The sequence below is a fragment of the Dipodomys ordii genome, unplaced genomic scaffold (genome assembly GCF_000151885.1).
Source record: "Dipodomys ordii isolate 6190 unplaced genomic scaffold, Dord_2.0 Scaffold113, whole genome shotgun sequence".
Classification (NCBI taxonomy): Eukaryota; Metazoa; Chordata; class Mammalia; order Rodentia; family Heteromyidae; genus Dipodomys; species Dipodomys ordii.
The window spans coordinates 4,126,182-4,143,112 of record NW_012267329.1 but is presented as its reverse complement, the minus strand read 5'-3'; the positions used below and the strand labels follow the sequence as shown (position 1 = coordinate 4,143,112).

The 16,931-nt window shown below is 43.5% G+C and overlaps 1 protein-coding gene across 2 annotated transcripts in view; it reads right to left on the bottom strand.

Annotated features, from left to right (window-relative positions):
- Nucleotides 1-16,931, bottom strand: part of Trim66 (tripartite motif containing 66) — a 48,891-nt gene that overhangs the window by 21,094 nt on the left and 10,866 nt on the right. The window contains exons 2-8 of one of the 2 annotated variants that reach the window (XM_013028761.1): nt 12,224-12,327; nt 10,461-10,608; nt 9,526-9,658; nt 8,983-9,099; nt 5,978-6,092; nt 5,290-5,436; nt 2,514-2,631 (exon numbers count right to left, since the gene is read on the bottom strand). In XM_013028761.1, coding sequence (XP_012884215.1) covers nt 2,514-2,631; nt 5,290-5,436; nt 5,978-6,092; nt 8,983-9,099; nt 9,526-9,658; nt 10,461-10,608; nt 12,224-12,232 — 787 coding nt within the window. In that variant the 5' untranslated portion in view covers nt 12,233-12,327. Of the gene's footprint in view, nt 1-2,513; nt 2,632-5,289; nt 5,437-5,977; nt 6,093-8,982; nt 9,100-9,525; nt 9,659-10,460; nt 10,609-12,223; nt 12,328-16,931 lie in introns of those variants that run through there. The other variant, XM_013028760.1, reaches the window with a different exon arrangement.

The window sequence follows — 16,931 nt, the reverse complement described above, 5'->3', positions numbered from 1 at the left end:
CAGGCATAGAGATTAAGAAAATCCAACCTGTAATCTCTAAGACTCCATCTAAAATGCTGATAGGAATAGCACCTGTATAGTCCTGCTTTGATGGCTGGGGATATTTGAGGGATTGGCTTAGGCCTGACTATTTCTAGCCCACAGGCAAACCAGGGCTTCTTCACATAGCACCCACTCCTCTTTATTTTTTTAACGATTTATTTTTTTAAGACTCTGACAGAATGAGCATTGAGGGTTGGGAGGGAACATGCTAGAAAGTAGTAAAGAGTATAGAGTTGGGGGCTGGGAAGGTGGCTCAGTGGTAGAGCGCTTGCCTTGCATGCCTGAGGCCCTGGGTTCGATTCCTCAGCACCACATAAGCAAAAAGAAAAAAGCTGGAAGTAGTGTTGTGGCTCAAGTGGTAGAACGCTAGCCTTAAGCTGAAGAGCTGAGGGACAGTGCCCAGGCCCAGAGTTCAGGCCCTGCAACCGGACCCAAAAAAAAAAAAAAAGAGTACAGAGTCATTCCTGGGACAAAGTCTCCAGATACAAGTCTGGGTAACCGTGTGTTAGGTAAATCATATGGAAGAGGTTAAGGAAGCTCCCATGCCAGGTCAGTGCCTGGCACCAGCACTGCCCTCTGAAGTCTCTGGACTCCATGAGTAGATTATATCTATTCGTCAGCCAACTCCTTCAACCTTTTTTTTTTTTTTTTTTGCGTATCAGTCCTGGGGCTTGAACTCAGGGCCTGGGATTGTCCCTGAGATTCTTTTTTTTTACTCTTTTCCTCCTGCACTCTACCTTGAACCATAGTGCCACTTCTGGCTTTTTCTGGGTAATTTATTGGAGATAAGAGTCTCATGGACTTTCCTTCCCAAGCTGGCTTCAAACCACAATCTTCAGATCTCAGCCTTCTGAGTACAAGGACTACAGGCATAAGCTACTGGCACCTGAGTAACTCACTGCTTGCTTACAAGAAGACTAAGTCATCCAGGCACCGGTGGCACACACCTGTAATCCTAGCTACTCAGGCTGCTGAGATCTGAAGATCACAGTTCAAAGCCAGCCCAGGCAGGAAAGTCCGTAAGACTCTTATCTCCAATAAACCACCGGAAAACCATAAGTGGCATTGTAGCTCAAGTGGTAGAGTACTAGCCTTGAGCTGAAGAGCTGAGGGAGAGAACCCAAGCCCAGAGTTCAAGCCCCACAACCAACAAGGGAAAAAAAAAAAAAGAAATCTAAGACCCTTAAGGACAGAGAACATGTGTAGATACTGTGCTTAAACTGAGGCCTGGGCATATTCTCCCTTGGCTTTATAACGCAAAGCTGGTATTCTACTACTTGAGCGAGCCATACCTCCACTTCTGGTTTGTTTTTTTTGTTTTGGGGGGGCATTTTTTGGTGGTTAATGGAAGATAGAATCTTCATGGACTCTCCTGCCCAGGCTGGCTTTGAACCATGATCCTGAGATTTCAGTCTCCTGAGTAATTAGGATTATAGACATGAGCCACTAGCACCAGACAATATTTTTGATTCACTTTTTTTTGGGGGGGGGGTCCGGTCATGGGGCCTGATCTCTGGGCCTGGGCACTGTCCCTCAGCTCTTCAGCTCAAGGCTAGCGCTCTACCACTTGAGCCACAGTGCCACTTCTGGGTTTTTTCTTTTTGCTTATGTGGTGCTGAGGAATCGAACCCAAGGCCTCATGCATGCAAGGCAAGCACTCTACCACTGAGCCACCTTCCCAGCCCCTTGATTCACTTTTTGTCCTTTAGTGCCCAGCACAGGCCACAACCTATTGCAAGGCCTACCAAAGATCTGCTAAATTAAATGAAAGGAGAGAGGGAAGCAAAAAGTAAATCTAATATTATTTATCACTTTGCCAAGTTCAAGAAACTTTCAATGAAATTAACAACCTAAAATGAAAGCAGCAGTTAGGTAATTAATTTAAGAAGCCCATTAACCTGTCAACACAAACACAACTTCAAATTCTCTATATTCTGCCTAAAGATTTTATGCCAAAAAATTTCTGAAGCATGGAAGAAAAATATACAAGGTCATGGATTATCTTCTTTCATCTCAACCCCAAAGGATGTGTGTGTAATATACAAGCATACAAATCTCAGTATTCTGAGATGCCCCTGCTTGTATCCACACACATATACTCTGTGAGGCTATATACACACATTCACCTGCACTGCCATACAGCATTCTGGAGAGCAGGGCCACTTTCTTGTCTCTTCTCTAGCAATGAAACCAAGGTAACAGGGGGAACATTCATAGAGAACGAGAAATTCAGATTTTAAGTGGTGGTGTTTCAAAGTCTTATATTGCCAATGTTATTTAGCCTTCACACACACACACACACACACACACACACACACACACGTTTTGCTGAATGACCCCATCACCATTGGCAGTCTCAAAAATGCTTTCTTTGGGTATATGCTAACCTACCTAGTTCACCTTCTAAACATTAGATTGCCTACATTTATTCTTGTCAATTAGATTAAATTTCACAAATGGTCCTGGCTTACCAAGGGAAGCCAGCTGCTTGGTCCAGAAGTTCGGCTCCCATGTGAATCTGATACTCCAAGGAGACCCAGGATCTGTATTACAACTTGTCTCCAACAATCGCTGCATCTGAAATACAATCTGACAACAGATTTGGGCATCTTGTGCCTGAATGACAATGCCTTCTCCCTCACTCTTTGGACAAATTGAAGGGCTCAAAGTCATAGATCTTTAGGTTATGCTCATCCTTATATTCTCCTTTCCTTGTCCCTTAGTATCTTCATGCCCTCCCAACTAACCCCCTTCCTGTTTTGAATGCTTCTGGAATCCCTACACTCTCAGCTTCCCCAGACCTCATGTGATTTGGAATTCTTCCTCAGGACATTCATTCTGCCATCAAGGCAAGACTGCATCTATAGGCCCCTGTAGCTATTCCCTCCACCAGCTGTAAAACCCTTCCATCCTACTGAGTTGCCATCTTCCTCCTTGAAGCCCATCACCTATTTCCATCACTACTCCTATTTACCCAGGATATGGGGAAGTGGTGTCCAACTTCTACCCTGCCATCATCTAGTTGACTAATGTACTCAAGCAACATCTTGGTTCTTTCTTTCCTGATTTCTTTAACATTATCACTCTTGCCTCTATCAATCACCATATCTAGATTTTATTCATCACTTAGAACCATTTTACCTGTGAGACCTTGAAGTTCAACAACCTAGTCTCTGATCACAGTTAGCGCTCCCTCTTTCTGAGCATGCTCTTCAGCCTCAATGGACTCTCTGAGCACTGTTCTTCAAATCAGTCTTCCCAGCTTCCCATAGTTTTCAGTTACAATATCATTAGTGCCCTAATTCTCGCCCCATCACTAACACCTAACCTTAGGTAGGTCCAGTCATTCTAAAGCTATTTTATGCCAAGCATTGGTGGCACATACTATAACCCTAGCTACTCAGGAAGCAAATATCTAAAGATTGCCTTTCAAAGCGAGGCCAGCCAGGAAAGTCCAGGAGACTCTTATTAACCACCATTTTAATTTCATTTTTTTGCCAGTTGTGGGGCTTGAATTCAGGCGCTAGGCACTGTTCCCTGAGCTCTTTCGCTCAAGGCTAGTGCTCTACAACTTTGAGTAGGGCTGTGGCTCAAAGTTGTAGAGCACTAGCCTTGAGCGAAAGAGCTCAGGGAACAGTGCCTAGCGCCTGAATTCAAGCCCCACAACTGGCAAAAAAATGAAATTAAAATGAAAAATAAAGCCATTTTATCTATGGTCACATAAATGATCATTAATTACAGAGGCACCGTCGGACCTTGTCCTCTTCTTTCACTATCTTTAGCGACTATTTATTTTATTATTTTTTTGGGGGGGGGTCCGGTCGTGGGGCCTGAACTCTGGGCCTAGGTGCTGTCCCTCAGCTCTTCAGCTCAAGGCTAGCCTTCTACCACTTGAGCCACAGCGCCACTTCTGGCTTTTTCTTTTTGCTTATGTGGTGCTGAGGAATCGAACCCAGGGCCTCATGCATGCAAGGCAAGCACTCTATCACTGAGCCACCTTCCCAGCCCCTTTAGTGACTATTTAAAATCTTCACTTCAATGCTACTCAACCAATACCTAATCTTCCTATTATCACCTTTTACTTCACAGAGGAAAAAAAAGATCAGAAGAAAACATGTATTCTATCCTTCCTCTAAAGTGAACTATATTATACAGCTACTTTCTTTCCTTTGATCTCAGAAGAAAGGAATCTCCTTTGAAGTCAACTAGTTCACTGTAATCCCACCTTCTCCTGTATTTTCTGTATGCTCACTCCACCATTCATCTGTCTTCTCTGTTGTCAACTTCCCTATACATTAATGTTCTCCAAACTTAAAAAAAGCATTTTTCCCAACTCTGCTTCCTTCCCGAGCTACTTAATTTCCCTATCTCCATTTCCTCACCTCCCATCTCAGTTTCCTTTTTCTGGTTTCTGACTCTTCTACTTTGTAGGAACTTCTTTCAAAGGACTAACAGGGACTTTCTGATTCCTAGATCTCAGTTTCTCTTTACTATTCATCCTCTTACACCCACATATCGTAGATAAAACTGACCACTTAAATTTCTGTGTCTTACACTCTTCACTTCTCTAACCTCTGATTGTTGTTTGTCATTCTTTTCACTCATTTCTTTCCTCTGTCTGTGTAGAATTGATTATAGTCCCTAGGTTCCAGATTTACTTTCTTCTTCCTTCACATAATATCCCTGTCTCCTACTTCTCTATCTCCAGCCTTGACTTTTCTTCTAACTTCCAGAGCAATCCATCAAACTGGCTTTTGGTTCTCTCCTTTTGGATGTCCAAAGGCATTCAAAAATACAGACCCTATTAAACCTCTCTCAAAATTCTTTCTCCTTCTCCTTGGCATCATCTTCTTCATAAGCACAACATTTTTATATCTTTTTCTAATTCCTCCTTTTCTCTTAGGCCTCCACTTAAACATCAGTAACTCTATAGTATGTCTGTATACTACTTATGTTCAGGCTATTATCCAAATCCATGATTTAAACAAAGGACCATGATTTCCAGCTGAGTTACCTGGAAGAGGACAGGACCATTTCAAAACCTGGTTTTTTGTATTATAGGATTTGATAAAAGATGATGTTTACTTACTAACCCAGAAGCAGTGATTGAGTATGAAGGATGGATGGAATTGCTATCTTACTCCTCAAAAAAAAAAAAGGCACCTCCTAGGACAAACTCACTGCCTCTGTGACACAGGCAATGTTCTAATCTGCTTTAAGAGCAGGCTGAAGGGTAGTTTATCTTACCAGCTCTTTGCTGAAAAGGAAAGGGACACTTGTCTTGCTGCAAACAGCCCAATTGATGAAATTCTGCACATGTTCAAATTGACGGTTGAGAACCATTATGCTCTGTAACTGCTGTTCCAGCTTCTGTTTTCTTTCATTAGTGATGCCCTATGCACAGAGACAGAAGACAGAGTACCTAATCCTGTTCACGGACGTTGGGAAGTCGGACGGTCTTGTCTGTATCAGCAAGAACACTGATGGAATCAGATGAGACTGCACCCCTGAGTGCCAGACAGCAGGACAGAGTGCTGCCATGGTCTTCTGACAGATGTAAAAAGGAGGGAGAGGTGGTGGAGAAACTGTAGTGCAAATATAGAATGGACAAGGAATGGAGAAATAAGTGAATGCCTACATCTCTTAGGCATAACCTATTGGAGAAGGTGGGGTGTTTTGTGACTAAAAATCTGCTCTGTTGAGAATGGCACTTGCCTAAGGGTCATTGCAGTGATAAGAGTATGAATTGAGTTTCTAACCATTAACCCCCCCAAAATCAGAATGGAAATATTAAGTTTAAAAAAAAAAGCAGATAGCTGTGGAAACCAAATATCTAAATTCTAGCTATGCTGCTTCTGGCCCTAGGACTAATTTTATGTGTGCCTGGCTTCTGTCCCAGTGAAAGCAGAGAACTAATCCATCTAGCCACATATACCTCCAACTCCTCTATGAGTCCATTGGCCTGTTTGTTCAGTTCATTCATTAGAACCATCTTGGCCATTTTGATCTGGTTTTCCACCTTTCTGTGCTGATGCTTCACTTCAAAAATCCTGTAAACAAATGGGACAAAATACAATGAGCCCTTCCCTCATGACCCCTGAGAACTGAGAGACAGCCAACAACTTGAAAGCTTCCTGCTAAGATCAGGATCCAGCAGATTCCAGACAAGGAAAAGAAAATTTCCTCCATCACCACCCTTTACAACTTAGTCCCCTTGATCTGAGTGGGACAATGGCTCAATGGCTCAAAGTTCAACATGGATTTTCTAGGTAAGCCTGAAGTCCACATCCAGGGCAACCCAGAAGAGCTTACCAACTGACACAGTATGAAAGGCCAAACAAAGAGTTAGGTATATGATTTCATGTCATTTACTCTCTTAAAAAGGAGGATGTGGGGCTGGGAAGGTGGCTCCGTGGTAAAATGCTTGCCTTGCATATATGAGTCCCTGGGTTCGATTCCTTAGCCACATAAACAGAAAAAGCCGAAAGTGGCGCTGTGGCTCAAATGGTAGAGCCCTAGCCTTGAGCTGAAGAGCTGAATGACAGCATCCAGGCCCAGAGTTCAATCCCCATGACTGACAGGGGAAAAAAAAAAAAAAAGGATGTTCAAGATGGTCAGCTGGGTGCCGGTGGCTCATACCTGTAATCCTAGCTACTCAGGTAGCTGAGATCTGAGGATCATGGTTCAAAGCCTACCAGGGCAGGAAAGTTCATGAGACTCTGATCTCCAATAAACTACCAGAAAACCAGAAGTGGCACTGTGGCTCAAGTGGTAGAGTACTAGCCTTGAGCTGAAGAGCTGAGGGACAGCACCCAGGCCCAGAGTCCAAGTCCCATGATGGACCAAAAAAAAAAAAAAAGGAGGATGTTCCCAAAAAAGGGTCAAAAGGTAAAAATAGCAGAGGGAAACAGAAAAAAAGACTAGAGGTTTCTGAGGACCATAGGTGGTGGAAGGGGGAAAAGAGTGACAATGTATATGGGGTCTCTTTTGAGGGGAGATGAAATGTTTTAAGAGTAGACAATAATTATATAAACAATTTCACAATTCTGTGACGTACCAAAAGACCAAAGAATTATGATTTTTTTTTTTGCTAGTCTTGGGGCTTGAACTCAGGGCACGGGCTCTGTTCCTGAGCTTCTCTGTGGTAGCTTCTATACCGCTTGAGCCACAACTCTACTTCTGGCTTGTTCTATGTAGTTTATTGGAGATAAGAGTCTCACAGACTTTCCTGCCCAGGCTGGTTTCAAACCTTGATCCTCAGATCTCAGCTGACTAGGATTACAGGTGTGAGCCACCGGTGCTCAGCTATGCATTCTTAAAATGTTGATTTTATGCATATAAAAATTATGTTTCAATAAAGCTATTTTAAAAAGAAAGACTTTGAAATCTTGAAGTCTCCACAGACCTAGCTTGCAAACTAGCTCAGTTATGTTATTAGCTATGTTATCTAAATTATCTATACTCTGAACCTTGGCCTCCTCATCAGTAAAATAGAGAAAGCCCTTACTGAAACTATTACAAGAATTGAAGCCAGATCCCGGAGGTTCATACCTATAATCCTAGCTACTCGGGATGCTGAGATCTGAGGATTGTGGTTTGAAGCCAGCCAGGGCAGGAAAGTCTATAAGACTCTTATCACCAATAAACTACACAAAAAAAGCTAGAAGTAGAGCTGTGACCCAAGTGGTAGAGCACTAGCCTTGAGTAAAAGCTGCTCAGGGGGCTCAGTGGTAGAGTGCTTGCTTTGCATGCATGAGGTCCTGGGTTCGATTCCTCAGCACCACATAAACAAAAAGAAAAAAGCCGGAAGTGGTGCTGTGGCTCAAGTGGTAGAGTGCTAGCCTTGAGCTGAAGAGCTGAGGGACAGCTCCCAGGCCCAGAGTTCAGGCCCCACAACCGGACCCAAAAAAAAAAAGCTGCTCAGGGACAGAGCCCAGTCCCTGAGTTCAAGCCCCAGGACTGGCAAAAAAATTAGAAAATAAAAATAAAATATTTTTTTAAAGAATTGAAAAAAAGTAATGTTGTTCTCCCGTGTGATGTGTTTATAGTTCCTATTCTTTTATTTATTTATTTTTGGTGGGTAGTACGGCTTGAACTCTGGGCCTGGGCACTGTCCCTTAGCTCTTCAGTTCAAGGTGAGCTTTCTACAACTTGAGCCATAACACCACTTCCGGTTTTCTGGTGGTTAATTGGAGATAAAGAATTTTATGGGCAGGGTGCTGGTGGTTCACTCCTGTAATCCTAGCTACTCAGGAGGCTGAGAACTGAGGATCGCAGTTCAAAGCCAGCCTGGGCAGGAAAGTCCGTGAGACTCTTATCTCCAATAAACCATTAGAACACCAGAAGTGGCGCTATGGCTCACGCGATAGAGCGCTAGCCTTGAGCTGAAGAGCTGAGGGACAGCGCCCAGGCCCAGAGTTCAAGCCCCACAACTGACAAAAAAAAAAAAGAGTTTCATGGACTTTCCTGGCTGGGCTGGCTTTGAACCATGATCCTCAGATCTCAGCCTCCTGAGTAGCTAGGATTACAGGTGTGAGCCACAATGCCCAGCTAGTTCCTATTCTTTCTATATAAAATACCAATGGTTTCATGTCACTTGTAGGTTTACATGGAAAACCCTAGGAAAAGAAGTGATCAAAGTCAGAGTACCAGCAACCTGTTACAGCCTCATAATAAACTGTACCTGTACTGTGCACCCTTGTTCTCAGACACTCAGTTCTGGCTAGTTCACAGGCATGTACATTGGCCCAACCTGAACTAGCTTGTCCTCAAGTCACCAACTGGTGACTGGAAGACCCATCATTGGCCTTGAGTCCTCTTAAGGCCATGCTGTAGGCCTTCTAGAACATCTGCTCACACCTGCTTAATCACATGTCCTAGAACTCAGGATGTGAGGGAGCAAAACATTTACAGTAATGGCAAGGCATTTGCCTAAGCTACCTGTCCTCAATTTGCTTTGCTGATGTCTGTAGACTGGATTTCTTATGTGCCACCTGGGTAGTCACACTTTCCAGAAGCATCCTCTGGTTTTGTAGAACTTCTTCAACATGTCTGCACCTAGGGTGAAGAGACAAAAGCAAAAGCTGAGAAAAAAATTATTCCTATCCTAAGTCAAGCAAGAATTCTACTTTCACTGCACTGTCTCAGCTAGGCCCCCAGAGTACATAAATTACATTTGGAGATAGTCAAAGGCACTGCAGACTCTTTTCCTATTGAGTCTTTTCAAGAAGTCACACAACTGCAACAAAGAGCTACAGATTGGCTTAGGCAGAGACAGAATTATTCCCCCTTGGGATTGAGTCTCATTATGTAGCCAGGCTGGCCTCAAAGTCATGATCCCCCTGCCTCAGCATCCCAAGTGCTTGGATTACAGGTATGTGCCACCTTGCTCTGCTTCCAGGAGAGGTTCTTGATGCCTTGGTAGCCCAGCACTCTCCACGTATGTAGTTCAGAGCCTTCCCAAGCTCACTTCAAGCAACTCACCTGTGTTCCTTGTGTTCCACCATTAGGCAGCTATGGCATGTGAGCACATCACAGGTCTCACAGAAGAGCTTGAGCACTTCCTGTGTGTGTAGAGGACAGTACAAAGCAAAGTCCCCAGAACCACCATTCACTCCTGCCAGAGAAAATAGAGAATGTAGGCTTCTCCTGCCATGTAGACCACTCAAGAGTCCACTGAGCAGACCTCGGTCTTTAAATAACACTGCAGGAGAAGGGGTGCAAATGAGAAGTGTCTTCCTGCAGGACAGGAAGGATCCAGGTGTACAAGTTGGAATTCTAGCTTAGTCTGGCTCATTTGTTCAGCTGTCCCAAAATAGCATATCATTATACTAGCATGCTACCATATGTCAGAGGTGAGAAGGAGCTTGCTACTTCTGTGCATGTATGTTCCAAAATTAACCTAAACTTCTTCATTCATCAGGATCCTGTTGTTATGGGGATGAAACCAGCTACTCAGCCTTGCTAGGCTCCAGAAGAGACCACATCGATGACAAATTCTGTTTCCTGTGGGCGTGACAAACATAAATCCCCTCCCACAATTCAAGGGCCTTAGAAAAATACATGTCAAGGAGATTGTCATTTAAAACAGACATTACTGGATGGGCAAAGAGGTAAGTCCTCTTCTAGACTGTTAAGTCACTTAATGTGGAAGGTAAGAATTCAGCTAGCTTCCATGATGATTCAAGATTATGCTATGCTCCTGGCACTATCTCACCCACACTTGCATAGCCCATCCTGATAAGGAGAGGCTAGAGTGAGTCACTCCTTTGACTCTTAAGCAGACTTACTTCCTTTACAAAAGGCTCTGAAACCATTCCAACTATCTATTTCCTGCAGCTAGGAAACAAGCTTGGAGAGCTTTTAGAGTTCAAATGTGCTTTAGAGCCCAAGGCAGGTAAGGAGAGGGAGAACTGTACCTGAAGATCCTTTCTGAGCTCGAGAGAAGACTGGACCCCCAGGGGCAGGACCATGCCGGTGCTCCTCTGTGCAGGAGCTGCACAGCCAGCGATTGCAGTAGGTGCAGAGGATGTGTGCTGCCCTCTTCTCCTTGCACTCGGAACAGTTCTAAAAGCAGAAAGTTGGCTGTTATTGACCATATCCTCCTTGTGTCTTCCTCTACAAGTTGCAAATGCTAATGCTACAGAGACTAGGGCCCTGAAGGGTTGTTCCTCCAAGACTTTAAAGTGTGGCTACTAGAAAGCTACTGGAAGTACTGGTGAGGGAAAGCACCCTTTGTGACTAAATGAGAAGAGTCCACCTAGGGCCCTTTCACACAAGTCCTATGCTAAAGCTGAATACTCTAACAAGCCAAGGATCTGCCCTCAAAGCATATACAGATTGAGCAGGTTGATACCATTTAAGTGGATAATGCTGTGATATATAAGATGTCACAAGTAATTAAGAACCAAAAGGAGGTTTTCAGCCTAGGAAAGTTTTCACCAAAAGGTAATACTTAACTTGGTTATTGAACGATAAACATGATCACCAGGAAGACAAGGGAGGGAAGAGTTACAACAGAGGGAAAACAGAGAGGGGAGAAAAGCTTCAGATGTGGAGATACACAAAAAGGTGACATATACAGGCAAGAAAGAGCAAATATAGACCACCTTTGAGAGTTTCAGATTTAAAGTTTCCACACCTGGGATCTGCCTGGCCTGAGAGTATTTGTTCCTCTCCTATCTAAATGTTCATTCATTTGGGAATACATAGCATGCCAGGGTTGATATGAACCATCTGCAAAAGAGGAGGTTTGGAAAAACTACACCTGCCTGTGCCTGACTCATCCACCACACCGATGTGGATTCTGAATTTTACTAATTAAACTACAAATTCTCTAGAAGTAGAATTCATATTCTGACTTCCGATCACCTCGGACAGGGCCCTGGCGTATAACAGATATTCAATAAGAATTAGACATAGGAAGAAGTAAATAATAAGAATGCCCTAGTAGAGTGGGAAACTGAAGAGATATCGGACAGTAAGTTATATAAAACTTGCACAAAAGATGATAGTTGCTAAGTACAGGCAAAACTAATGAACCTATTAAATCCAGGATGGTATGTGAATTTCACCTGAGAGAAAGGGGCATAAAAGCCCACTACTGTTATTTTTCAGTAAGAATTATGAGGAAAAATACCTAGCTAAATTAAGCAATGCTTAATAATTAAGTAATGCACATTCACCTTCCAGTAAAAGTACTGACACACAACAGGGTGGAAAGCATGTAATTTTCACTTAATAGAAAAAAAACTACATTTCTTTTCTTTTTTTCTTTTTTTTTTTGGGGGGGGTCCGGTCATGGGGACTGAACTCTGGGCCTGGGCGCTGTCCCTCAGCTCTTCAGCTCAAGTCTAGCGCTCTACCACTTGAGCCACAGTGCCACTTCTGGCTTTTTTTTCTTTTTGCTTATGTGGTGCTGAGGAATCGAACCCAGGGCCTCAGGCATGCAAGGCAAGCGCTCTACCACTGAGCCACCTTCCCAGCCCCTACATTTCTTTTCTTAATTCAAATATTTTTATTTCCTTCCAGATAGAAGGAAGAAAGGATGGATGAATAGAGGGATAGATGGATGACTAGGAAAACTGATAGAAGAGTAACAAGTAGGAGTGATAAGTGGAGAGACTTATACAGACAGGGGCCCCAAAAAGGATCACCTGTTTATTTCTTTGTCCTGACTTACCCTGGCCATTTTGGGTTGCCAAGGAGGAAAGTGCTGCAGAAAAAAGTGTTCAGTTACATCCCTGGTAAGATATGCTCGCTTACACCCAGGACAGGAGATGAACTCTAGGAAGGGAGGGAAGAGAAGGACAAGAGTCAAAACAACAGAACAGATTATACATAAGACATAAACAGAGGTATGTAGCAATACTTGCTTTTGCCATAGGATTCTTTACATTCATAGACTGTTGTTCATTCATCTGTCTTTGGGAGGGTAAGGGAAGGCACAGAAATGGAGGGACAAAGGGTGACAAGTACAGCAGTCACTAGACACTATGTTAAGAATGAACCATATAACTTGTGGGTGAGGATGGAAGAGAAAAACTGGGAGAAAGCAAGGGATGGAGTGACATTGTCTAAAAAGAAATGTACTTATTACCTGACATATGTAACTGTATACCCTCCCTCTGTACATCTTTTTTTTTTTTGTCATGGGGCTTGAACTCTGGGCCTGGATGCTGTCCCTCAGATCTTCAGCTCAAGGCAAGTGCTCTACCACTAGAATCACAGCGCTACTTCTGGTTTTCTGGTGGTTCATTGGAGCTAAGAGTCTCACAGACTTTCCTGCCCAGGCTGGCTTTGAACCATGATCCTCAGATCTCAGCCTCCTGAGTAGCTAGGATTACAGGCGTGAGCCACTGGCACCTGGCTTTGTACATCATCTTTATAACAACAATAAAAATATAAATAACTAAATAAAACCATACACTGAATGTGAGCATCCTATCAGAGGCCTGCTGTACAAACCATCTGGCCTCCTCACAGTCTTTTCTTTGGTCCTGCCTTCCTCTCCTCCCCATAAGCCATGCTGCTACAAGCCCAAGCCTACTGTGCGCTTCTGGTGGTACAAGCAGGTGCCTTCATGCTGCTCCCAGTTCCTCATTCCATGATAGCCCAGCTCCCACCACTGACAAGTTTGTTTATCCCAGAACAGTTACTTCAGAGGTCTCAAAGCTAGAACTTGTTCCAGAAGGGTCCATTCAGAGAAAGAAAGGGTCTCCCAACATGTTCATATAGTAGATATTTTTTAGTGTAGTCAGTACTGGCCAGTCAGCCCCTGGGGCTGGACTACCTCCATCTAGTCCATTTTGGGTACAGCTGTGGACAGCTTGACTTTCTCTCCCCAGAGGAATGCAACAGTCTTTGGCATTCCTTAGCACAGTGAGCTTCTGAGTGACGTAGGCAGCATGAGATTGTCACTTCAGACCCACTAATAGCAGTTGGCCCACTAGGAATAAGGAAATGAATCTCCTGAGTTGGGCAGGTACCTGTGTTCAGGGATGAGGCTGGTCTGAAAGACTGGCTATGACACTGATTGCCACAGAACTGCCACACCTTTTCTGCTCAGCTCCGAAATATAAATGTTAATGATACAATTATAGTTGCTCTAGACTTTTAGTCAGACAAATATAAGTCAAATACAAGGTTAATACCCAGTGACTTTTTTGTTGTGATTTTGTTTGCTTGCCTGTTTGAACTCAGGGTTATGAGCTCTTGCTCAGTGGTATTGCTCTAGCACTTCAGCTATGCATTTTTGGTAGTTCTCAGGAACTTTTCTGCCTGGATTGCCTTTGAACCAGTTCTTAGCCTCTTAAGTAGTTAGGATTATAGACTTATACCACTAGAACACCTGGCTATCCAATGATCTTGAACAAGTAATTCCTTGTGTCCTTTTTATTCTATGTAAAGCAGAAAGGGAAAATAAGAATTGCTGTGATACCTAGGAAAGGTGGTACACACCTATAATCCCAGTATTTGGAAGGGCTGGAATAGGAAGATGGTCAGCTCAAATCCAGCCTGGGTCACATAGCAAGCCCTGTCTCAAAAACACTGAGACAGACAGACAGGTAGACATCAGGAGAGAAAGATAGGGGGAGGAAGAGAGAGAGAGGGAGAGAGACAGAGATAGAGACAGAGAGACCCTGTAACTGTTAAATTAGATAATGTGAGAAAACATGTAGTTTTCCATGAATTTGACTTTGAATTTCATGGTAAGGTAACAAACACCATTATAAATTTCTCTGGTGATGAAAATCAAATAGTCAGAATTTTGAAAAAAAAATGACCATAAATTCTTCCTCTCACTCCATCTATTCTCTCACAAACCTACCATCAAAAAGGTCTCTTCACCTTTTGAATCTAGTCTGACAGTGAGACCGAAAGAATGCAACAAAACCCCAACAATGAACAAAACCCCAGCCTTGACTTCAAAAGGCTTTATGATTTTGCTCTTGCTCTCTGATGTCTACAAATTGCCATGTGAAAAATATCAGCTGGGGTTTAATTGCTAGAAGGTGACAGATACCACAGTCATAGAGGCCTCAGTCATCTCAGGCCCCTGCGCCCCAAGGCCATCCTAAACCAGCTACATCCAAGTGACCCTCCAGTTTAATGCAGACACAGGACTAAGTAAAGTCGAGACTAACCAAACTCAGCTTAGCATAGAACCACCCAGAGAATCGTAGCCAGATTGCCATTCAGAAACTGAATGAAGTTTAATTGTTTTAAGCTCTAAGATTTAGGGTGGCTTTTTATGTAGTCAAAACTAATTGTCTAGAAATGGCGCTGTGGCTCAAGTGGTAGAGCGCTAGCCTTGAGCTGAAGAACTGAGGGACAGCACTCAGGCCCAGAGTTCAAGCCCCACAACTGACAAAAAGAAAAAGAAAAAAAAAGAAATTTATGAGGTTGGAAGGTGGCTCAGTGGTAGAGTGCTTGCCTTGCATGCATAAGGCCCTGGGTTCGATTCCTCAGCACCACATAAGCAGAAAAAGCCGGAAGTGGTGCTGTGGCTCAAGTGATAGAGCGCTAGCCTTGAGCTGAAGAGCTGAGGGGCAGTGCCCAGGCCCAGAGTTCAAGCCCCACAACCAGAAAAAAAAAACTAACTGTTATAACCTGGACAAATCAAAACCCTTTAACTGTATAAAGCCATAGTTCAATATCCTCCTCCAAAATAAAAATTCCCCAGTCATTGCAGAGCCATGGAACTTGACTACAGAGTTTCACTTGGAATTTCCCAAGTATTTTCCTGCTGGTCAAGAACAATGGCCAGAGCAGAGAAGGATACTCTCCACAGGTGATATCACTTGGGGTACCCTCCCTACCCCAAATACCTCCAAAACTAAAATGGTACTCTAATTGTTGAAAATGAAATACCACAGACTCCCAACTCTCTGCGAGCAGATGCCCAGACATTAATCATAGTAACATAGCATCATTAACAGGATGAAAAACAAGAACTGAAATAGATCAAACGAGACCTCACCACACATCCTCTACCTCCCTTAGCCTTAAAGCCCCAAAACCTCAGTATGGCATTCAGGGTCCTTTCTAAATTGGCCCTACTTCCCTCTAGTCTGTCTCATCTGCATCTCCATCTTGCCATGCACCCTATGACATTGTCATGTCAAATACCTCTACTATCTCCTGAATAGGCTGAACCCTTTCATGACTGACAATCCTATTCCCACTTGTGAAAGGACTTTCTTAGCCAGGCACTAGTGACTCATGCCTGTAATCCTAGCTCCTCAGAAGGCTGAGATCTAAGATCTCAGTTCAAAGCCAGCTCAGGCAGGAAAGTGTGTGAGACTCCAATATACTTCAATCTCCAATACACTACTTAAAAAAAAATGGAAGTGGAACTGTGGCTCAAGTGGTAGGTAGAGTGATAGCCTTGAGCAAAAGAAAGAAGCTCAGGGACAGCACCCAGGCTCCAAGGAGTCTCAGGACTGGCACACACATACAAAAGTACCCTTTCTTGTTCCCCACCTTTTCAGAACAAATTCTATTCATCCTTTCAGCCCTGTTCAAATGTTCCACCTTTAAGAAGCAGGGTTGATTTCCCCTAGGATGAGTTAATTAGTCCCTCCTTGAAAATCTTTCTAGTATAACAAGTATCACACTGCATCTTTAACTACCTGTTCATATGTTATATATAAAAATAATCCACAATTGTCATTAAAGGAAATTACCTGTTTGGTTTTTTTTTAGCAGATTGGACAACTATATTTCTTTTGGGTTAGTGTATTCTACATGCATTCTTTGACTCAGAGGCCCTGAAAGTAGTAAGAAGCCACCTGGAAGTTTTCCTGGATGATGGGAGAAAGCCAACCTGAGATGATAAAGCAAAGCACAGATGTGTTGCTTGGCTTTGAGATATAAGTTCCAGGCCCAGGGCCCATACTATCTGATTGTGTAACTGTGGGTGAGTCACTACCTTTCTCTGAACCAAATAGTTAAAATGTTGGGAATAAGAATAGCAGGGAAGGGCTGGGAAGGTGGTTCAGTGGTAGAGTGATTGCCTCACATGCATGAGGTCCTGGGTTCAATTCCTCAGCACCACATAAACAGAAAAAAAAAGCCAGAAGTGGTGTTGTGGCTCAAGTGGTAGAGCATTAGCCTTGAGCTGAAGAGCTGAGGGACAAGGCCCAGGCCCAGAGTTCAAGCCCCACAACTGACAAAAAAAAATTTTTTTAAGGGCTGGGAAGGTGGTTCAGTGGTAGAGTGCTTGCCTTGCATGCATGAGGCCCTGGGTTCGATTCCTCAGCACCACATAAGCAGAAAAAGCCAGAAATGGCGCTATGACTCGAGTGCTAGAGTACTAGCTTTGAGCTGAAGAGCTGAGGGACAGTGCCCAGGCCCAGACTTCAGCCCCATGACTGGCCAAAACAAAC